At 32.0% G+C, this 25,087-nt stretch overlaps 1 protein-coding gene across 1 annotated transcript; it reads right to left on the bottom strand.

The window, feature by feature from the left end:
* Positions 1 to 5,050: 5,050 nt before the first annotated feature.
* LOC11431087 (pre-mRNA-processing factor 19) lies at positions 5,051 to 15,062 on the bottom strand. Its single transcript, XM_024775078.2, has 18 exons — positions 14,905 to 15,062; positions 14,719 to 14,804; positions 12,486 to 12,557; positions 12,278 to 12,340; positions 11,965 to 12,051; positions 10,337 to 10,484; positions 10,041 to 10,162; positions 9,586 to 9,702; positions 9,300 to 9,395; positions 9,161 to 9,220; positions 8,669 to 8,743; positions 6,922 to 7,026; positions 6,588 to 6,698; positions 6,410 to 6,487; positions 6,233 to 6,329; positions 6,085 to 6,136; positions 5,631 to 5,701; positions 5,051 to 5,521 (listed from the first exon to the last, which is right to left on the bottom strand). Exons 1-18 carry the CDS (start codon positions 14,915 to 14,917, stop codon positions 5,409 to 5,411), a joined length of 1,566 nt encoding a protein of 521 aa, XP_024630846.1. The 5' UTR covers positions 14,918 to 15,062; the 3' UTR covers positions 5,051 to 5,408.
* Positions 15,063 to 25,087: the final 10,025 nt, after the last annotated feature.

Below are 25,087 nucleotides of genomic sequence, written 5' to 3'. Positions count from 1 at the left end.
TTTTTCTTCTCCTTCACCATAGTCATCGATCGACAACATCTTTTTACCTGATAATGCATTACAACATTGCGCTCGTGACTAAAAAAACTTGGGCGGGGATACCCGAACCCGTCGGGGACGGGGATGGGATTCGATTTCTCATCCCCGATGGATATGGGTAGGGTAACGGATAAATAAATGGGAGTAGGGTATGGGGATGGGGAAGGTAATACTCGTCCCCACCCCGCCCCATTGCCACACCTTTTGAGATAGCTCACAAGTCACAAATATGTAACTAAGGGTATTTATGGTTTGGTTTGGATCGATTTTAAGGCAAAAATTTAACCGGTTTAAAACAAAAAATACATGCGGTTCGATTCAGTTTGGGTGATTATTTAAAAAAAATATATGATATGATCCGATCCAAATATATACGGTTTAGTTTGGATCCTTTTTGGATATCTAAAGTGCAACATGTAATTTTTTTTTTATTAATATTACAAATACACGGTAAAAAAATATATTTCATGCAAAATATAACACAAATGTATTAAAAAAATTAACATTACACAATAAAAATGATCGATTATATTTGAAACATACGAAGTAGTAATAATATAGATTAAAATTAATGCAATATATAAAATTAAATACCAATAAGAAATATATTAATGCAATAATACTAATAAAATAATAAATAATTTTTAAAAATTATTTTTGCGGTTCGGTTTGGTTCGGTTTTGAAAAAGTGATCCAAAATTTAATCTGATCCTTGCAGTTTTTGCAAAACAACATCCAAACACATCTAAAAATATTAGGTTTTTTGCGATTTTTAATTGATTTGCGGTTTTATAGGTAAGGGTGGGTAACGGAGATATAGGTACCCACCCCAAACCTGTCTTGAACCCCGTCACGAAAGTAGAAAATATTGTTATGCAACATGCAAGCCACTAAGTGTGATCCCTACTTTTGAGATATTATTGAACTTTTAATCATTGTGAATATTTTTCCGATTTACAATTGACAAATATACAAAGTGTAAGGTGCTTTCTTACACCAAATGGATTTGATTAATAGAAAACTAGTGGAAAATAATTTTGGGGAGTAGGTAGGTTCGGGTTTGGGTTATGGGTTTGGGGAACATTCTTGCTCTGGGACGGGTTCCGTGATAGAAAACATTCTCTTTTATAAAAAGAATAATTTCATTGCAGATATGGGGATGGGATATCCGAACCCATCGTAGATAGGATTAAGGTTCAATTTCTCATTCTCGTTGGCGGAGACGGGGAAGGTGAAATTCGTCCTCGTTCCGCCCTATGATCATGCCTATGGTCATGCCTAAATACGATAAATTGATTATTTGATAGAAGATAGGGAAAATATGAGGGGTTGAATGGATATAGAAAAATCAAAGGTATATCGATATAATGCTCTAAATATTAACATAGGTTTAATGTTATATTGTAGGTGGAGATAGAATCTTCAATATTCTAGTCACTCCACTTTTTAACTTGTTGGCTCCAACCATCAAATCAATATTATATTGTTTTGCTTAGTAATTAGATTAAAAAATATATATCTCTACTATTTGCACACAATTATGATTGATAATTACATTTTATTTGACATTTGATATTGTTGATCAAGGCAAATGTAGATAATGTATTATAGGAGTAAATTATAGATTGCAACAAAAATCGAAAATCAATGCTAATCAAATCAAAATAAATTAGGTTAGGCTGTGTGGTCAAGTCTAATTCTAAAATCAAACTAAGTCAAATAACAAATCAAAAGGGTCGGATTGGATAATTTTTATTCTCAAAAACTGACCTAATTTAATCCACAAACACTCCTAAGTTAGATTCTTAAGAAAATTGTCTAATAATTCTTAACTCACACTAGCAAAACAACATTTACCATATTTGTCCCAAACAATATTTTCTTTATTCTATCACATGTTACAATATCACTAAACAAATCCAGGAAAACAACATTTATAAAATGGAATTTTAATCATTCCTTTCCACTTCCTGATCAGATATTTCTTAGTGAAGTCAACTTTGTAAGATATTTTTTGTATGAACTTTAATAAATAATGTAAATATGCTAGCTACATAGGTTAATGTTTTATCTATACAAACAAAACTAATTAGGGTTGCATGGTGGCATTTTAATTACCTTGAAATATTAGTATGTGATTAATCAATGAAGGGAATTTTTAGAATTGGACAAACCCTACCATAGGTTCCATTCTTTTTCTTAGATAAATTTTTTCAATAATAGAAAAAGATTGTGAACTTATACTAAGCTACTCTACATTATAGAGTCTAATAAATATACGTAGGTATTAATTAAAACGTTTTGTACAAGTAATTCAAAGTTTTGGTATATATACTCCTTAATTTGATACAGCTCTTAATTTGTGTGTATCTAATACAGCTTTTAAATCAAGCTGTGATTTTGGCCTAAGATATTAAGCAAATAGAATAAGTATAAGCAAAGTGGCTAAGTGTTTGGAATTCCTAGATTTCTCATATAATTCAAATTACTTTTAAGGAATTTTGATCCAAAAGAAGATAGAGGATGTGTTTTAACATAACAAGATAAAGGGTTATCTCTATCTTAATTATATTCTTTCAAACTAATTTGATGTTATTGTTCCACTAACAATGGATTTTGTATGAAGTGATTGTTTAACACAATACAAGTCGGCATTAATATTTTTTATCTAATTGTTTTCCATTCAAAATCATCATAAAATAGGTATTTATGGTTATTTTTAGTGAACACCACCTACAGCCCCTATGGTATGTAAGTAAATTTTGTTAAGTTTTAACTATATTTTTTTAAGTAATTTTGTTTAATTAATGAAAACTATGTTACAAAGAGAAGTAAATTAATTTCTTACAAATTAAAAACAAATTTCTTTGCCAGTTCATAACAAATACAAAAAAAAACTCTCAACAAAGATTATAGATTAAGTTTTAATATTTTTTGGGAAAATGGCATCAAAAATAGTTTATTCTCATATTTAAATTAGGGAAATGCTAAAAAGAATTATTACGTTGAAAACTGCGTATTTTCAATAAAATTTATATTTTTTTTGTCAAAAAAAAAAAATTATATTTTTAAAAGAATATAAAAGGAATAAAAAAAAAAATAAGATTCTTTACACACTGAAATTTTTCAGTACCTTTTGATCCATGTTTCACGTTATTTCAGTATTGAAATTATTTTCAATTTACTATAAGACACACACTACTTGAAAATTCAAACTCCTTTGCTTAGATAATTTGCGGATTTCGTCTTTGAAATGTTGAAACTGTCAAACATTGTCATATATGTTAACTTTATTAACAAGACCGTCTTTTGGATAATTTAGATATTGTTTGATTCATTAAAAATTAAAGATTATAACCCTTAAAATAAAGCTTTTAAAATAAGGTTGAAACTGCTAAAAATAAGATGGGATTATGCAGAAACCATTCATGAAATTTTGTTTAATTCATTGGCAAATATTGAACACAAATTTGATCTATCTTACAAATGTTTCTTACTATGATAAGTGTTCTACTGGATTTTTCATCCCAAAATAATACAAATTAACCTGATGTTTTTATTTTCAAATGAAACTATGCAAACTCTAGTGAGGAAATACAATACCAAAAGGTACCTTTTTTTTATTTTTAAAATTCAATATCGATCCAAGGACCGACTAATCCGAGGGGACCAATCTCACCGTCCACTTGCAGGGGCCCCGTTCTAAACCAGAGCAAAGCTTTGTATGGACTGGCCCACCGAAATTGGCACCAGAGGGAATCGAACCTGAGAGCAGCACACTCCAAGATTACAAGTCAACCACTAGGCCAACCCCAAATGGGAACCAAAAGGTACCTTAATCATAAGTCAATTGAAACACTACCAAATAGCGGTCAAATCTAAACCGATCCAAATTATAACCACAAACTGATCCAAAAAAACCGAAAACCGCACAAAACCTAATAATATTGGATGTGTTTGGATGACATTTTAAGAAAACCGCTCGGATTGGATCGAATTTTGGATTGAATTTTCAAAACCAACCGAACCGCATAAATATATTTTAATATATATTTTCATTTTTATAAGTATGATATATTATATTAAGCTATTATTTATGTTCTTTTTTAATTCTTTTAATACTACATATGAGTTTAATTTAATCAATTTTGTTTCTATTTCATATGTTTAAAAAATAATCAATCATTTTTATTTTGTACTATCAATTTTTTTATAAATCATGTTATATTCTGTATCAAACCTATTAGTTTATCATATTTTTATAAGATTATTATTAATAAAAAAAGTTACAATTTGTAATTTGGTTATCCAAAAACTGATTTAAATTAAACCGCATTAAATTGAGAATTGGTTTTTTAAAATTTATCATCCAAAACCGAACCGAATATAATTTTATCTTTGGATCGGATGAATTTTTGCCTCAAAACCGGACCGCGAACACCCTTACCAAATAGTACTGAATGATTACCTTATGTTCTACTTCTTTTCTCTTATTTTCACTTTACTTTCTTTCTTTTACCTTTGCTTCATCAACCAAACAAAATATAAAGGTAGAGAGTAAAATTGTCCGGGGTTTCTCAGAGTAAAAAAATTGCTGTTGTTTTTCTCAAGGACTACTAAAACTGAGTTTCACATTACAATTTTCTAGAGATTAAAATAGATGTTCATTCACAACATCAATCAACAGTTGAATTCGAAAATTAAAAAAAATTGTTGCCACAGGTATAATTGCTTTATAATTCTGTTCAGAACACCAAACACACCCCAAGCAGTCATTTTATACTCAATTTGTCCCTTAACCTAATTTCATATTACACTTTTATCTTGATCTTTTTTAAACCCATAGAAAAAAGATAGTGATGATTGCCATTTTAAATTAGAGAAAAAAAATAAAGGATCAAAATGTTACTTCAAATTAAGAGACAAATTGTATATTTTTACCTTGTTTTTTATCAGCAAAAGTTTATATTATGAAAAAAGTCCTGCACGTGATTTTCCATATTACCACCAGTACACTACAAGTTAACAAGCTCTTTACTCAAAGTTATTAATGTCTAACAACAAAAATTTCTGGTAGCAGAGGCCAACAATTACATTATCTCACTAGTAAGTAATCACGTTAAAAATTATCCGAGGACAATACAGACTTCAGATTTTCATGACAAAGAACAAATGCATAGTAATGTTGCTGCAGAAAGCCTTGAATATATTTGCTCCACTCCACATACACCATGGTATGTGAAGGAAAACTACTGAAGAATCAAACTAATCAAAACTTTCATTCACTATCCAACAAATGAAATTAGACCAAGCTTTAATAGCAGGCAGCAACTGTCCCTGGATCGGCAAGACTATGGAGCACAACTTCATCATTTGTCAGAAATGTCTTCGCCAGGTTGGCCAAATATTCGAAGATTCCGGTCCATTGATGCAACTGCTAAGTATTTTGAATCTGGACCGAATTTTACACATGTGGATTTTCCTGGAAATAAATGGTTCAAGTTGCATCTTAATAACTGTACAAACAATAAATACTAGAAGTGTGTGGTGCAGGAATTAATAAATAGGAACGGGAAAAATCAAGACGGCACCTGTTCCAGATAAATCAGGAAGAGTTTTGATCAAGTTCCATTCAGATTTCACATTTGCAACTTGTAATATCCTGCATAAAGTAGCAGGTACAATAAATTAGTTCAGGGAAAGACTAATAGAATGGTTAGAGAAACCAAAAAGCAATTTAATTTTCAGTCACATTTATAAATCATTACCAATCTAAAGGGTATTTGGGTAAACAATTATCATAGAAGAGTTTATGTACAACTTTTTTTCAATGATAATTAAAAAATAAAACATTGTAATCTTCCCCTAAGCAATGCAAAAACAACTTCTATGAACTATCGTGTCGTTGTTAAACTCATGAAAATAAACTGAAAATGAAAACAGCTTATAGAATATCAAGAACTTCAAAATTATATATGTTGTAAGATAATCGAAAACAAGCTTTTCCAATAACCCTTCTAGACTAGACTAGACATTACTCCTCACCTAACATCAGAGCCTCCAACTGCAAGGTAGGATCCACTGTGGTCAAACTCCACTGCAAGATACAAAGAATTAGATGAAGACCTTATGAAATATGTACAATATTCTAGTATGTAAATAGTAGGGCCATCGACAATAAGAGAGTCAATACCAGAGTTTGTTGGAGTTGCTGAGTCATATGGGCCATAATCCCGGAAGTTTTTCAACTTGCGTAGATCCCAAAGCTTTACACCATCATGAGCTGCGGTCTATCACAAATTCAAGAGTACGATAAGAATACCATATTAATGATAAACCTGTTAATACTGGTTACAATTTTTTCACGTACCGCAAGGTAGTATCCATTCTCAGAAAAGGATATTGCAGTTACATGCCCCACATGTCCATCAAACTTAGCAACATTTGCCTGCAACCAAATATCATTTCAAAATAAAATTAATATTAAAATTAAAATAGAAATTAATATTGAAATTAATCTAGAAATAAAGCAAAAATATATTGCATACCTGACTTTTTACATCCCAGATCTTAACAAGAGAATCTGTAGTGCCAGTTCCAAGAATAAGACCATCGGGATGAAAAGCTGCAGATGTATAGCCTTCGGAAGAGTCAGAAACCTATAAATGCCAAATCATTGTCAATTCAGTACTTAGGTAGGAAGGAATGCAGTAAAGGTTCAAACTTGTTGCTTTCAGATGACTTATCAAGAAATATAAATAAATAAATAAAAAAAAATAAATAAATAATACCCCATATTCTTTTAGACACCTCTACAAAACTATTCCACAACACACTTATGAATCAATATTAACACAAATATAAGAGAAAAAAATTTCAGACCTGAGTCAGACAAGTTCCTGAAGACAGTTCATAAAAGCACCAACTGCCATCAAGTGATGCAGTCACAAAGTAATTATTGGTGGCATGGACAGTGACAGCTTCCACCTGAAAAGTTGGAAAGGCAAAAAAATTCTTACATCACAACAGAATGCATGTGTGAGAGAAACATAACTGGCGGGAATTAATGATGCATAAATTCATAGGTTTGAAAGAAGTTTCACCCTCAGATAGTCAAGAATAGCAATCATAAAGGCATTCATAATAGAAGTTTCATAGTTTATGAAATCCTGATTCTTGGATTGAAGATAAAGATAGTGTTTTATACCTCAAGTTTTAAAAAAAATAAATAAATAAATAACATGAGTGCTGAATATCAAACTAGAAAACATCAAATTGTAGTGAAGGTACTCGACTGGATGTACGACTTACTGCAGACCGGCCATGCATCAGTTGTAGAAGTGATAGAACCGCCATATTTAATTTAAATTGGGCCTAACTCATCCTTGCAAAACCGGCTTGTAAGTTGAAGAGTGCCTCTCTTTATAAATTCTTATCAAGAGATCTATCCAATATAGGACTTGGGTTTTTCCCAATAATTTGTATACCAAAACCTAGCAGTCAAAAGTTTCTGGGTTTCTTTCAGATGCCTATATTATTTTCTACATTTAAAACTGTCGGGATAGAGCATGTTATAGCTGCTTTTGCATGAATCGTTCAAATTTTGATTCAGGATCGAGAACTTCTTATCTGGTAAAGAATGACATGCATTTGATGTGAGAGGGTGACTGTGTACGCAATTATTTGACCAGGGTAAAGAGGATGTTGCTAATTCAAAGTGCATACTTCAGATTCTAACTAATTTAATTGAAATATATGGTGTATGCATTCTTATGTACAAAATACAGAACACATAATTAAGTGCATGTTTGCTTTGCATTGGCATCTCCCAAAACAAACTTTTGCTAAAACATGGCTATGAGAGATCCCAATCCACAACCAAAAATGTTTTTAAGTCTGTTAAGAGCTGTTTGTGAGAATGCTGCCTTTACAACAAGGACTTCACAGACCAACTTGTCATGGTCAATATGGTAAGTGGTCTAATTGGCATAGGCAATGAGAAATAGCTTTTGTCACAATTCAAGGATACTCATTAGTCCCGACTGACATCCCACGACATAATCTACGACTGTTCATGTGATCCAATTCAATGTGCGCAGATATCTCTGACTAAGGTGGTAGCTCTAAATCCTTATGAAGTAAAAATTATTTTCAAAAAAGAATTGCAGACTTGTATAAGTTAACTGTGGAGCAACAGAGTAGGGACCTGAATAAGCCTGTTATCATAATGTTATAGAGTTAAGGAGGAATGAGGAAGTGGGAGGATAACGGTTCAGAGAACCAGGGGAAGTGAAAATGAAAAGATTCATTTTTAAGGACTTCACCTCTTGGATTCTTGAGGTGTTATAATTTGAAGAACATATATTATCTCCAAAACATTTATTATTTTACAAAAGAATCTATATCATTCAATACTCCCAAAAAGACAATCAAGTTTTATCCTACTAGTACTAGGTGGGGTTAACTTCATGTGGCTCAAACAACGCCATAACTATCATCTCTCTACGAGTTTATTTTCTTAATGTTTCTTGCCACCCAAGATTCAATTTCATACCGAATTACAAGTAGGATAAAGACAAACAAGAAACAATGAAAAATTAGGAACAGCAATGTGGTTAGCTTCACTTACTTCAGCAGAATGATCCTTCAAAATCTGTTTGCAGTTATAGTGACCATCGTCTGACCCTTGCCACAAACGAACTGTCTGCAATACAAATAAATTAAAAAATTTATTGACCATTAGGGAATGCAAAACTACATCTTTTCAGGGTAACTCAAATTCACCATTTTAAGACGGCCAAGTGAGAATGGCATTCAACAGACACGTCTATTATGGGAACAAAATGCAAATGTAAATCGCAAGGGACTGAAAAATTTCAAGTGTGAATTTTGGATTCATAGTTCACATATAAATTCACAGGTTTGGATTAGCTGCATCATGCAAAACACAATTGGCTGTGTCCGGAGAAAACAAGGAATGTAGCAATACATGGATTGAAATTTGTATCATCCTTTACAATGTCTGCTCTAAGATGAAAGAGGGTGATCAGATAAAATAGTTCCAACTTCTGAGATGTGAAACCAAACTACCTTATAAAATTAGAAAGGGATAGCTCTTTACCTTATCTGCTGAACCAGTTATGATAGATTCACCCTGACCTACAAACTTCACGCTTGTTACCTACCAAAAGCATTACAGGTCAGCTAATAGATTTTGAAGAAAATATAAATCCTGCAATTCCAACTAAAATAAGACCGACCTTTTTAGAGTGACCGGTGAGTGTAGCTAATACTTGTCCTGATGGACGGTCAAAAATAACAGCATTGGTATCAATATTTCCAGTTGCGATTAAGTCCTGTCAAACAAGGAATAAGTTGACCCTTAGTCATTTGCACATTAGTTTTCTAATTAAAAAATATGTCATTTTTTGAATATTACTTGTAGAGATTAAAAGTAATACCTTAGAATAAAGGATATCAAGAGCTATAATGCCTTAATTAAAAAATATTTTGCTTTTGAATATTACTAGAGATTAAAAGTAATACCTTAGAATGAAGGATATCAAGAGCTATAATGCCCTGTTTGCTAGTTTTGTTTAAGGGATGGCTAGATATCTGGGTATATGTCTCTAGAGCATCAACAGAAGCCAAAGTCGCAGGAATCTGAAATAAACCATAGAACATGTCACAAACAAGTTAAATGTAAATGCCATTAATGTGTGTGTGTGTGTGTGTGTAATTTCAAAGGATCTAAGCAAACTGAGATCACAAAAAAAAAAATTGAAAGTACAAACTAAGAAAATACTTTTTTTTTTTTTGAAGAAGCTAAATTAGCCCACTCAAATTGACACCGGAGAAAATCGAACCTGAGACCTCGAGGAGGAGTACACTCCCAAATCTCAAGCCAATACCAACAGGTCAACCCAAGTGGGTTAACTAAGAAAATACTACCATTGCGAAACTTGATACACTTCTATAATCTATACTATAATGAAGAATACCTCTCGCTTTTTCCTCTTCCCTGAAAGAGCAGCATTGCAGTCTGTTAGCTCAGAAATTATACTAGAAGATATTCCAGGATGTAATTTCTTCGCATTAGGTGCCAACTCCTCGTCATCAGCAGCTAAAACATAAAAAAGACAATTCAAATGCGCAAAGCGCAAGAATTAACAGCATATAGGGGAAAGTATTAAGGTGCAAAATCTTAGTTTTTGAACACTTTAAACTCCAATGTTTATGGGGTACGAAATTTTATTGAAATTCACTTCAACCTCAACAAGATGATAAGATATAATACCTCTTTTCCCATTGCTATGAACAGGAGCATTAGCTGTCACAGAATTTGGAGTAGAAATAGGGAACTGCCTTTCTGCCTGTGCAAGTATCGACCTAGCTTCGTCTCGTTCCTTTTTAAGCCTTGCAATCACGCGGCAAGCAGCATCATGCTACAGATTAAAACTAAAATTAACAACTCGGGCGGCGGATATATAGAAAGAGGAACAAGTTGTGAAACTTTGAAATCATTATCAAGCACAGGATCTTATCAAGATAAGAAATCATACCAGGAAAGAACAGTTGGAGAAAATAATTAAATATTAATGCATAAGTCAAACAAATGACAAAAGGCTAAACTAGTAATTATCTGACAAATATGTGGTACTCTTCAGTAGAGTCTAGGTTTGTGGTACCGGTACATGGGGCTATACGTAGTTAATACTTTCTTTTGGTTCCCAGTATGTGTTACAAATATCAAAAGGTGCACACTTTAGTCATAAAAAAAATTAAAATTATGGAATATGTCATTTTAGTTTTATAATAATTTCATAATAAACTATTAATTTATTAGCAAGTGATATTAATCTCTACTTTTTTTTTTTCACTTAGTTTCATTTATTGCTTCTTTTACTTCCCAGCACATTTGTGAACTTCAAAAAGCCTCTACCAAATACTAAATTTATCATTTAACATTTTAAATTGATTTCTCTTCCCACTACAGCACTACCACCTGAACCGTCCCCCTCTCTTACCGGCATAATTTTTCATTTATGTGTACTGTTGAAACTTCCCACACCATCTTTCACATTTCCTTTGTCATCAATCTTTCCCGTCCAAAAAAACTTCTCGCCGTTTAAATACTCTCCAACTTCACCTGTACTTAGGTGTAATGTGTAAACAAGCCTGTCTTTATTTAATCAAAACCAAGCGTATCTTTTACATTCCCCTTTGATTAGTTATTATCTTAAACCTTTTTCAGTGAGAACAGACTCCCTTCTCTTTTTCCCTTCTCCCTTCGATTACTCTTAGAAGGCCAAGGTGCACCCCAAACTCCCAACATATCTTCACTGACAAATTGCAAAATGAAGATACCGTGAACATGAACACAAATCCCAGTATGCGATTTGTAGGCAGAGTGACTGAATTTGGTAACCAAGTTAAAAATCACAAATTTCTTATTTTCCAATAGTAAAAGAAATCGCATAGTATAAAAACAATTAAAAAAAATAGTAAAAGAAATCGCAACAATTAAAAATTGATTTTGAGAAGAAGTTCTATGTGATGCTGAAAGTTTACACCTTATTATATAAAAACAGGAGTTTTAACAAACAAAAGACATGTTCAGTATCCTTTATCTGATTTTCCAATAGTAAAAGAAATCGCAACACTTTGTAACCCGTAAACTATCATGTTGTGATAGGAAATCCAGAAAAGAAAAAAAATCATTTTGATTTAATAATGAAATTCAAGAGGATGGAAAACTTACACTAACGAATCGATAAGAGACCAGTCGAATCTCACAAGAAATCAATTATAAATTATAGGAAATATTAATATAACCCGGTTTTAGGCTGCAAACATATTCCACCAATTGGGGGCATAACTGTAGAAGATAATAATTTGTTGGGTCCATAATTTTGTTACCCTTACCTGGTATAGAGCATGACTTAACTCTTGCCTTGCTGTATGCAACTGCTGCTCCAATGCAAAATTAGATAGCATCAACCCATCCCATTCCTATAAATGAGGGAAAATAATTATTTGTAATGAGTAGAAATATTACAGATTTTTAAGCATTCCTTCCAAGTATTTGTCAGGAAAACTTATTAACAGAAACCACCGTTAAACTCCTGGAACAATTAAGTTAACTTATAAAATAAATTTTAAGAACTTCTACAGTAAACAGTCTAAAACAAAGTCATCATATATCAATATAGTAAGCCTCAATTCTATACATACATACATTTTGGAACATTCCAAGCATGCCAGGAATGCTTGCTGCCTGCACTGGTCTAGGCTTCACTATCTGCATGACAAATTATCCTGATAATTATCAAACTGCAAATAAACATAGGAAAATAAAAGAACCACGGCTAACATGAACGGCTAGTCCACTTATAAACTGCACACTCAATATAGAAAGCATACAACTAATACCATTACCAACATACCTTGCCTGTTTTGATCGGCACAATATCATCCATAGTAAGTGGCTCTCCTGTAACTGGACACTTACCAAAATCCTATTCGATTGTTTTCAACAAAATTGAATATAAAGTATCAAAATCAGATTAGTAATAACACATGACAAGCCTGAAAAATATCATGAAAAAAAATTGCATTTGAAGTGACAATAAAAAACTTATTGCATAACAAAAACATTTGCAGATATTTAAAAAAAAAAAAAAAAAAAAAACACTTCAAAGATGCCACACAATTTGCTGTGAATAAAAACACCCCATTTTCTTTCATTCAACGATAGATAGGAAATAAACAAAAAAATAATAGCTACAATGTTTCCAAAACTCTCAAAACATATTCATATATGTTTTATCTTTCAAATCTCCTATAGATAGGACATAAACACAATTCACCGATAGATAGGACATAAACATAATTCATATAATAGAACTAATACAAATTTGATAGATTTATAATTATTATTATTGTTGGTGTTGTTGTTCTGCAGTTGTTATTTTATCAGGCAACAGTTACTATATTAATGTGTAGCAGTTATGTATTAGGAACAGTTATGTTTTAGGCAGTTACTAGAGAATAAGTTACTGGATAAATAAGGGATCTTAAGGACAATGTCGATAGGCATTTTATTGGGGACTGGTTACTGGTTGGGAGTGACCAAGCTCCCGAATTCTTGGCGGGAGAGACCCAAGACTCTCAAATATTGTGTAATCATATTCTATTATTAATAAAATAAGTTATTTCTATTCTGTTTCTATTTTGGTACCGGTTTCTATCAAAATTCAAATCACATTTTGGCTGTTCGGCACTCCTATCGTTTTATATTTCAAACAAATCTCCTAAAACCAATACAAAATTTGGTATATTAAAATAAATATTAGTTATGCTGATGTCTCGGCTCAAATAAAATAAATTTTGAAATTACAGTCATCGGTTGTGTAACTAAATTCCATTACAAATTTTTAGTTGGGTATGCTACTAATTTCCACTACTAAACACTTTAAACAGCTTAAAAGACCAAACCACCTCAAACTTCAAACATGCTACGCAACTCACTCTGTACAAAAACGCCCCACTTTCTTTCATTCACCAAAAGATAGCACATATAACAAAGAGAAAAGAAACAAAATATAACAAATACACTGCTTCCGAATTACCCTTTAGCTTTCACATCTCCTAATACCAATACAAAAGTCGGTATCCAGAACCAAAGAACCAAAATATAACAAATATACTGCTTCCGAATTACCCTTTAGCTTTCACATCTCCTAATACCAATACAAAAGTCGGTATCCAGAACCAAAGAACCACATGTCTCGCCTTAAATATTGTCTTGCCGTAAATAAAATAAAGTCCAAAATTCCAGTCATGGGTTGTATAACTAAATTCCATTTAAAACTTCGAATTGCCGACAACTATGAAACATGGAAACCAGACACAATGACGACAATACAATTTTGAGAAAATTACATAACTCAATGCAAAACATGAGTCGGTGTCATTACACGGCTTCGATCAGAAGTGTCAGGTTTACAGAGACCGACACTATTTATTTCTACTACTGAACCTTCAAATTAGTTACAAGACCAAACATTTTCCACCTAAAATGTACTAAAACTAATACAACACAATTCTCGATTAAATCATTATTCCCAAATTACCCTACTACCCTACACTCCATCTAAAATTTGAGTTGCCTACACTCCTAATTTCCACTACAATACCCTTGAAGAACATAAAAGACCAAACACTTTCAACCTAAAATGAACTAAACTATGGGCCTGTTTGGATTGGCTTATTGTTTAGCTTGCGCAAATAAATAAGCTTTTATGTATTATTCATAAGCTTGTAAGGTAGTTTATGAAAAAACAGCTTATGAAGATACAATTTTCATTAGTGAGAATTTATGACTTAACATAAAAGCTTATTTATTTGCATAAATTTTTCATAAGCTCAAAAATAAACTAACCCTAATACCAAAACACACACAAAAAAATCCATTTTATCCATTAAACAGCTATTCCCAAACTACCCCTCTACCCTAACAAGCTAATCCCTAATTATAGTTCACAAATTCAACTTCAAATGTTAAATAAACAGAGAGAAATAACCATTACTATTCCCAAATTACACTTCTACCCTAAACTATTATTCACAAAATTGAATCGGAAAAAGCAATTAAACAGAGAGAGAAAGAATCATTACCATTATATGCCTCTCGATTAATCTCTTCTCGAACAAAAGCCCAGAGCTTTTTGACACCACAGGCTCATCTGGAACCTCACCAGAAACTGCAAAAAAAAAAAAAAAAATCGCAGATCAAAAACAATGAAATTCGAAATCGAAACAGAGAAGAAACGAAAGAAGAGAATAGAGGAAGAAGAAATTAACTGGAGCAGTTCATCGTGGTTGAGGAAGAAGAAATTAGGGTTTTGGGTTTTGGAGAAGAGAGAGGGAAATGGTGGTAACGAGAAAACGAAGCCGAAGAGAAAACTAAATCGAAAAAAATCACCGCTAATTGTTTAGATTTGGTGTTTGTATGAAAGAAAATTTACGGGCCTGGGCCAAATACCCGGTCCAGCAATTCTTTTCGGGTCGGATCTGGTTGACAATGTTACGAAAATACGGTGTCCGATAACTTGTACATTGTCGAAATAACTTTTCTATTGTTTGTTTCATTTTCGGTGGACAGCCGAAATTAGTACATGGGATCGAACTTCAGCTTCTATATATAATATAATGTTTTTATCAACCGAGTTAAATTTACGGGATTTCTCTTGTTAATTTTAGATACTTCAAATTTACATTTATTTTCTATAATGTTAATACACAATTTTGATCGTTGATATCTTTAATTATCTATAGCAAAAAATTATAAAAAATTAATATTTTAAAAATATTTATCGACACAAATCGAACGACGTCTTAAATGTTAACATTTGTATATTCATATATAAGTTAAAAATAAGGTCAAAGTAAGTTATGTACATGGTGCACATTGTAAAAATGTGACATATAATTTAGAACGGATGAAGTAATTGTTATCTTTTTTAAAATTATTTAATGTTGTGGCATAGAAAAAAGCAAGTAAGTGTTGTGTTTTGTCCACAACTAGAGCGGAATATGTGCAGCTGGAAGTTGTTGTGATCAGATTCTTTAGTTGAAACAACTTCTAGACAATGATTTTAAACTAGATCATATTCCAATAATATATAATAACACAAGTGGCATCAACTTAAATAGAACTCAGTTTTACATTCAAGAACTAAGAGTATAGAGATTCATCATTTCCTAAGTGGCCATGTTGAAAAGGGGGACGTTATTTTGAAACATATTGATACGAAAAGTCAGCTTGCTTGCATTTTTACAAACCACTTGCTTTCGAACCCTTATGTTAGTCTTATATGGAGAACATGCTAGAGGGGCTGAATAGTGTTTTTCGATTTTAAAAGATTTTGCGAAAAGCGTTAGTTAAAAACCAATTATGACCATTGAATTGTGTTTGATAAATGATGATAAAAGTAAAGCAATGAAAGGAAATAAATATTCAAATATGAGTGAGAAGTTCACTATTGAATCTTATAATACAGTTCAAAAATCAATACACACATTTAAATTGAAAAACTAAAGTATCTCAAACGAAATCTATTAATCAATAAATCACACTAACAACTAATGAACACAAGGTATATGAATCATTTATTTGAAGTTAACTTTCAACTTTCATTGCGAGAAAATTAAATTGAGAAAATCTCAATTAAGAAAATTAAGATTAGATTTTGGTAAAAAAAAGTATACTCATAATCAAATAATGATTACTTCATACAATGAATTTATATACACAATTATAATACTTGTTGCGTCATTTTTTGGAAATCAAAGCTATTTGATTAGCTTTTGACTCACTTTTTATTTCACAACATTTAATTTTATTATGAAAAGGGGAAAAAAAGTTCAAACTACCCCTATTTGAAAAGATTTTGGGTTCGGGGGTTAGTTACATAAAGGGAAGGTGTTAGCACCCTTTATGTCCGTAGTACTCTACGGGAACCTCTTGGTTTTATTTACGTTTTTTGTGCTATAACTTGTTTGCTTATTTTGAAAAGAAGAATTAAAGTGGAAAAAAATAAAGACCTAAATATCTACATTTTTTATTGTTTGGAAGGACATGGTTCTCTGCCTACGTACCCGTGAGGGATCAAAACCTCGTAGTTCGGGGTAGAAATTGACGTTTGATTTGTTGAGTGTTTTTTATTAGTTTTGAAAAAGGTTTTAAAATGAAAAGCCAAGTGGCAAATGAGAATTGGTTTGTATTTTTTATGTTTAAAGGAAATGGACTCATGATAAAATTAAGTTGATTGAAATTTGATTAAAGAAAGAATAAAAAAAAAGACGATCACTTGATTTAGGATCAATGTTTGTTTATGAAAATGTTTTTTTTGTGATTTTTGTTATTTGCATGTTTTTGTTGTTTTTGAATAAATGAACTAGAATATAAACTAACGGAACAGAAAAGTAAAGCGTAGGTACTTAAGCAGAAAAATAAAGCATACACCCACACACGCACACATGCACCTAAGTTATTACAAAAAACCTATTATACATGTTATGGTCTGCGAGAAAGTAAATGACGGAAATAAAATAAATTATTTACATCAAAGCCCTAATTTACATTCTTACATCCTTGCTATAAAATAAATGACATAAATAAATAAACATGCATGAGAGAATATAAAATAATAATTACAATGCTAAAAGATAAATAAAATGCATGAAATAATAAAAAAAACAAGGTTCAATCACAAGGTGGGAGGTGTAGCAGTAAACAGGGGGTGCAGGAATAGCAAGCAGAAAAAAGAAAGGGAATTGGGCTAAGGAGCAACTTCGGATTTGGGCTTAGAGGACAGACTGGGGCGCTGGGCTTGGGCAAAGAATCGGTTTCGGTTCGGTTCAGACTTGGGCCGGATTCAAAAGAACCGAACCGGCTCAGGGAATATATAAAGGGTGTAACCCTATTTTCTCTCATTTCCCTCTTGCCTTTCTCTCTATATCTCATAAGCTCTCTCCTCTCTCTAACTTCTTCTTCTCCGGCGAGAAGGGTGGTTGGGTTCTTTCCGGCGCGGTGGCTCGCCGGCCAACTGCAGCGGCGGCGCCGCGCCGGACACTCAAAATCCCCTTTTTTAATTTTTTTTTTCGGTTTTCAAACCCTCTTTCCACTCTCTATTCGTTTCTAGCCTTAAAATTTCCAAACACCAGACCTAGACTTCTAGATCTAAAATAAGAGAAAGAAAACTACCTTTGATTTTTCTGGAACGAATCCGGTTGCTTGTTGTCGTTTGTGACGGCGACGAATCTGTTGTTGTTGTAGTCGACTTGTGGCTTGAGTGGCTTTTTGTGTCCGTCTGGCTCCTGTGTGTCTCTGGCTTCTTTTTTTCTTGATTTTTCCTATATTAAAACAAGACAAACAAAAAACAACATATAAAGTCCTAGATCTAAATGTCTTTCGTAATGGGATTTGTTTGGTTTGAGGTTCTAGACGTGTTGGATTTGGTTTGGAGTGATGGTGTATTGGTTGTTGATGATTTGTGTGATGATTATCACGGCTGTGTGTTGTGTTGCTGTGATTTTTGCAGGTTTATGGTGTCGTGTGACTGGTTTCCGATATTGTATGTTTTTCTTGGTACGGTGGGATTGGAAATTGGTTTTGATGATTGAGGCTTGTGATGGCTTCTGGTTTGATGTTGAATTGCACTGGCTTTTGGTTGAATTTCGGCCGTTTTTGGTTCTCTCTGCTCTATGAATTTCGGCCCCCTCTCTTTTGTGTTATGCAGGTTGCTTTTATAGTGTGGGACTTTGAGATTAGGGTTTGTTAAAGGATGCAGAAAATCTGCACTTTGGATTGGAATGAAAGCTGGTGATTGCTGTTGGACTGATAAGGTTGAGAACTGAATTTGGATTGAGGAAAGAATGATGCGGGGCATTTCTTTGGATGAGGGCCATTTTTTGATTTTATTTTGGTTAATAACGAATTAATAAATGATAAATGAGAAAATGAAAATAAAAATAAAATAAATGCAGTCTTGACTTTTGGACTTATCTAAAATGGAATTAAAAGAAATATTGATTTTAAAATTAAAATAAATAAAATTAGGATTACTTTAAGAATAAAAGATGGAAATAAATGATTGAGGACTGAGAGAAGAGGGCCTGATTCGGAACCAAAATGAGGTATTTTAAAATACTTTTTTGCCGAATTTTTCACTGAAAAATCATGGATTGATCAGGGTTAGACGACACGTGTCAGTGGGGCCTTAGGTCAAAAATTGGGGTATGACAATACTGAAATTAAAAAGATAGGGAAGAGAAAACACCAAGATTTATAAAGGTTCTCCCTTTTCGTCCTCGTTAGGGTACATCATCTCTTTGTGAAAGAAAACGCCTCTATCACGGGCTTCCACTATGATGAAAATGTTTACAAGTGTATAATTACAAAGTTTTATTCGATTCCCTAATCTTATATGCTAAGTGTAACACTCTGTTACCCAAAATCAATTAATTAATAAATAATTCATCAGAGTAATAACCCAAACGGGCATGTCACACTATATTTTCAAAATTTCTTAAATAGAATATAAAACTATTTAATAAACAACCAACTTTAATCATTTCATCAAAACTTTGGAGCAGAATATTTTCAACTTTAAATAACAACAACATCCAACATATTTATCTCCAATAAATAATCTTGGCATAAAAGCCTCATCAAAGAAATTCAAACAACAATAGGGCTACATCATCATGTTCCAAAATTTGATACATAGGAATGAAAATAAGCAATAAAATCTCATCCCGTACGTATTAGAGCGCTAGACACTTGAACCACCACCTACTACTCGGGATCACCTGCAAGTTACATATAGGAAGGGCAACATTTTCAAGCAGAAGGGGTGAGATTCACAACAATAAATATAGATAATAAATTTATCAATTGAATCTAACACCCTATCATAATAATAATTCATGAATATATAAAAATATCATCATTATCAACATCAACAACAAATGGTAATTAAAACCAACAACATCGACTCATGCAACACTCAACAACTCCACTAAGACTCCTCTACAATGCTCATGCATATGGTACCATATTCAGGGCCGGAGCCCTCACCGCTAATTGAATGGTTAAAGCATTCATTTCAGGACATAAGTCCTCACCGCTAATCACCGCTTTGAACAACAAAGTGTTCCACCGCTTTTGAACGACAAGGCGTTCCAGGGCCAGAGCCCTCCCGCTTTTGTGCTTATGCAACTGACTCCACTTGTGTATATCTACATACAACTTGACAATGCATATATGTACATATGACTTACAACTCCGCTAATTTAACACCATGTATGATTTAATTAATGTAACATACATCACATACATCAACAGGTCATTATAATCAATCCAATCATTCCAGAAAAATGCACAATTTATAATAATCATGCTTAGACATCAATATCATTCAACATTATACAATTAAATAACAAACAGCTCTGAAAACTGGGCAACTCGCCTCGCAAGTACATCTACTCGCTATGGCGAGCACAAGAAAAAGGCTGCTCGCCGTGGCGAACTCAAAACAGGTGCTCTCGGAAGTTTTGACATTTTTCTCACTAAATCTTCATTTTTAAGTTCTCTATTCATCATTTTAATCTGAAAATTGTCCCAGACCTCTCTAAAATCATCTAAGCACTTAGAACTATCCATTTTACAGCTTATAACAACACTTCAAAAATCATGATCTCTCAGGTGCATACTCGCCATGGCGAGTGGTTCTGCTCGCGAGGCGAGCCATGAAGCTGCTCACTCGCGAGGCGGGAAAGTCTACTCGCCTAGGCGAGCGATGAATATCAGCACGACCAGAATGCAGGTTTTTCCCCAAAAATCCAATTTTCTCACTTTCACTCCCCAAATTGGTTTACAGATGTTAAATAACTTGTTGTATGCACTCATAACCTATTTCTAACATCAGAACAACAATTCCTACACTCAATTCACCCAATACCTAGAATTCAACATAAACCCCAAAATTCTCAATTCTCACATAAACCTGTTAAAATCAAAATCAGAATTTATCAACTACACTATTGAAGTAAACCTCACCCTTACCTTAGTTTTGCAGAAAGAAATGCACAACAAATCGGTTCCCTTGGCTCTACTTGCTCTTCTCTCCCTTTTCTCCCAAAAACTTGGTTTCACGTAAAAGCAGTTCTGACTTCTCTTTTCCTAACTCCCTAAATATTAACTCCCCTTTATTTCATTTACTCCCCTTTAATTTTATTAAATCCTAATTAACTCCCCAAACTCCAAAATAATATTAATTTCCCACTTTTTCTAATTATTATTAAAATAAACTATATAGTAAAATAATGCACACCACATAAATAACAAATATTATATATCTATATTAATAAAAAACTTGTCTAACCCTTATATATTTGACACCGAACTTTGATGTTAAAAAATCATTTATCTTACTACAATAAGAGATATATTTTTTGTTCATAATTGTTATAACATACCAACAAACCAGGAGTAGTGAGTTGAGCACTGTTACGGGTCAATGTACGAAGTGATATGCCATGTTTCAATGTACTGATAAACATTCAAAGAATGAATTAATATTAATATTTCAATGGGGAAAAAGCAGAATATTATTCAATACATAAATATAAAGAAAATTTACCTATAAATTAAGACCCGTTTGCACCCTTTTACTAATTTTGGGAGGCTTGATTCAAAAAAGTCATTCAACTCAAGAGAAATGAAACAAGAATCATCAATGAGTTTGAATGAAGAATATTGACCATCATTTACTTCTTCAAAGTCTTCAGAATTGTTATCACTTCTATGGATATGATTTTCATTATCAATAATTTCATCTTTCACTAAATTCATGGTATTATCCAAAAGACTACTGCCAACATGTTTATTCAATAGACTATGATCCCAAAGATTTTTTTTGTGTTTAAGCCTAGCAATAACTGATTGAAGATTTCTCGTCTTGGATCCAGCAATGCTAACTATGGCATGAACATGGTTATATTAATATATAAATTCAGTTGCAATAAATAAAGCTCGGATTTTTTTTTGTAAACAACACAAACAGAATAAACAAGGAGAAACCAACCTCTTTGTTTAAAATGAAATGGAAGAGAAAAGAACAAACATAACTTGAAGAGGGCCATTGAAAGAATTGGAGAAGACGCGAGAAAACTTGAGAACTTTCAAATTATACATCTTTTATAAAAATCGAAAGAAATATTGACTGTAACTATATATGAGGTATATAAGGTGCAATGAGTCTTAGTAATCCTTAATATTGTTGGTTTGACAAAGAGTTTGATTTTCAATATATAAATACATGGGCATGTACTAGTTATATAAGTACAATGACATGTACCAATGTACATCCTAGTAGATAAGGTTTATTACAATATCAAAGGTGAATGGATAAGAACTAAAAAAATCATATGTAGATGTGGGTAATATGCAATTGAAGTAAAATAGCTCTAAAAGGAAATAATATTAAAATAAAATAAACTTAAATCTAATTAAAACGAAATTAAATATTATACTAAAATGACTAATTATTGACTCATCACACACCCCTAGTTCAAACCATGGACATGCCATTTATTCACCTCAAAAAGTGAATTTATAACCCCTAGACTACTTGACCAAAACAAAAATGTGTAAACACCAAATTAGTTCAGTTAGTTTTTTTTTTGTCTTAAATATTTTTTATTTTATCTTAATTTTTACTATTGATTACGAATGATTGTCATATTATAGCTAACAATCACAACGAAAATAATAAATATATTATATAATCTATTAAATAACATGCATATTTTTAAGAGTTTAATTGATATCCATTGTCAAGGTAAGAGAAGTTTTAGAAATGTATGTAGAATAATGTGATCCTTTTTTTTTTTAGAAAAGTATCTATAATTTTTGTGTGTGTGAAATGAGTATCATTTGTGTGTAAAAACTATATCGATTAATCCTAAATCGGATATGACCACAATGACAAACAAAATTTTCTCACAAAAGATTTAACAGTGTTATAGTCTCAAGATTAAATTTGAACCTGAATCTCTAATTAAACCAAATGAGACTCTTATATTTTACAACCTAATAATATATATATATATATAGTGTTTTACCATACAAATTTTATAAGTTTTATTGTACCGCACATATATTTTCTTTATCTAAAATAGTTTCTTTTAGAAATATAGCAAACTTAAGTCAAAAGTTTCAATAAATACATAAAATCAAATATTGACTTGAACTGGTCAACTTATCAAGAACTAGCCGACTTATACCAACTAAAAATTCATATTTACTTAAACCGTTCCTAATATATGTTCAATCATCTTATCCATAATTGTATTATTGAATTTTTAGCAAATTTGCATTTGGGAATCAGCCCATTCTCAGGATTTTGACTTCAATTGAAATTGAAATGATTAATTGTAAGAGCAGAAGGAAGTTTATAATTGTTATTGACAATTGTTTATGAGATTAGCCTATCACATCTCCTTTCGGTCTCAGTGAGTGTGTTACTCTAGCAACCACGCCTATTCTCATGGTTGATTGCTATTAGAATTCTTGAAGTTTGAAACTTTATATGTCCCAAGGTTTGCTAGACTATTCTCATGTTTTGCAATCCTTGTCTAAATTCATTTGTTCGAATATCAAAACTTCACTTCGTATGGAAGCAAGTATATCAAGTGCAACGACTTATTGAAGTCAAAATAAAATAATTTTTGTCCCACGTCCCAATCTCATATCAAGGATAAAAACACATGAAGAATGAAGGAAAACAAGGGAAATAACCTCTGATTCATGCGCCTCGGGCAAACATAAGGAGACATGAAGAGATATTCCTATGGTTTGTGCATCCCAAAACGTGATTTCGTGTTGTATTAGTATTATTATGGTGAAAATAGAAAAACTTAAAAGTAATGGAGGCAAATTAGGTTTGCGACGTTGTCGATAAATGAATGAGACGTTGGGTGGTGCTTGTGTGCAGAGCTTTGTTTGTTTGTTTATTGTTTTTTTTTATAGAATTTGTAATTGGACATATTATCTTTGAGACATGGACTTAACTTGCGAGCTTATCTATTGGGAAAAATGAATATATCTCATTTATATCCAGCATTTTGGATTTTTAAGAAATGAACAATGCCAAAAAACATAATAAAATTGTCACTTAATTTTTTGAAGATTTTATTTGTCGGGACAAACTTAAGTACTATAGGATGAATACAAGTTGTATTATTTAGAAGGAACGATAGGATAGAAAACAACTAAAGTTACATTGAAAGTAAAAAAAAAAATACAATCATGTGGAGGCAATTATTTTTGTCAAATGTGACATCTATTATCGGATGAGTTTGATGTGTTTGAACATCCCGACCAAGTCATTCCAACCTTAACATCATGTGATTAAGAGGAAGTGTGTGTGAAACCCCACAACTGTACATATTAAAAATCATGAATTAATAAATTTCCATTCTAGTAAAAATAAGAATTAGGCTAAATTGATGCATAAGTAAGATAGAATGAATTGTAAAAATAAATATATAAATAATGAACTATGTTAGAAAATATAACAATTAGATAATTATACATTCTTGGATGTCATAACTATGAGCATCCAAACCACAAACAAACTATTTAGAATAGATTAAAAGAAAACTGCTAGAACTAAAAATAAATATGATGTATTTGTGAGGACAAATTTTATTCAGTGCAACAAGTTGAAAATTATTAATGGTATAATTTCAGGAATAAATAACATATTGTCTAAACTGCACTTTTCGCCACCTAAGTTTCAAAATGTTGAGATTTTGGTCCCCTATTAAAAAAAGGCTTAAATATGATTTTCGTCCCTGTAAAAAAAAAAAGTTTGCAAAACATCCTTGTAAATAATTTTTTGTTTGAAAAAGGTCCCTGGCCTTAAAAAATATGTTTTTCAATTTTATTTTTTTTACTGGGACGAAAATCAAAACGGGTTCAAATTACAGGGACGAAAATCATATTTAAGCCTTAAAAAAATAAAAACATTTTGAAACTTAGGGGGCAAAAAGTGTAGTTTAACCTAACATATTTAAACTTATACTAATTGACATGGAAAACACTTATTTATCAAAATACTTATTTGCTTGATATAAGCTAGATAATTAAAGTAATTAGTATGAAGCATGTGAACATTACCTCAACATTCTTTATTTCAAACTCAGGAGTATGAGCTAGACAATGATTTTCAAATGTGTCGCAGGGTCCACTCGTTCCAGTTAACCTTTTTTACGATACATTCAATAGAAGTGATGATATCAATTCAACTAGTGGTGCTTAAAAAAAACTGGATTTTGAGTCCAAAAGAAAGGGGATTAAAAAAGTGTTAGCATTGAAATACTTACAAATCTCCATCTAAGTATAAAGCAAAACCACCACCTCCACCAAATGCAAATGAGTCATTAGAACACAAATAATAGTACCGATTAACACCTA

This window comes from Medicago truncatula, chromosome 1 (assembly GCF_003473485.1).
Source record: "Medicago truncatula cultivar Jemalong A17 chromosome 1, MtrunA17r5.0-ANR, whole genome shotgun sequence".
NCBI classification, from domain to species: Eukaryota; Viridiplantae; Streptophyta; class Magnoliopsida; order Fabales; family Fabaceae; genus Medicago; species Medicago truncatula.
This window is presented reverse-complemented; position numbering and strand designations above follow the sequence as displayed.

Coding starts and splice junctions, on each gene's coding strand:
- LOC11431087 (XM_024775078.2), bottom strand. Junction 8,744..9,160: donor TAACTGGTTCAGCAGATAAG/GTAAAGAGCTAT, acceptor TTTGTATTGCAG/ACAGTTCGTTTGTGGCAAGG. Junction 6,330..6,409: donor AGAATGGATACTACCTTGCG/GTACGTGAAAAA, acceptor AATTTGTGATAG/ACCGCAGCTCATGATGGTGT.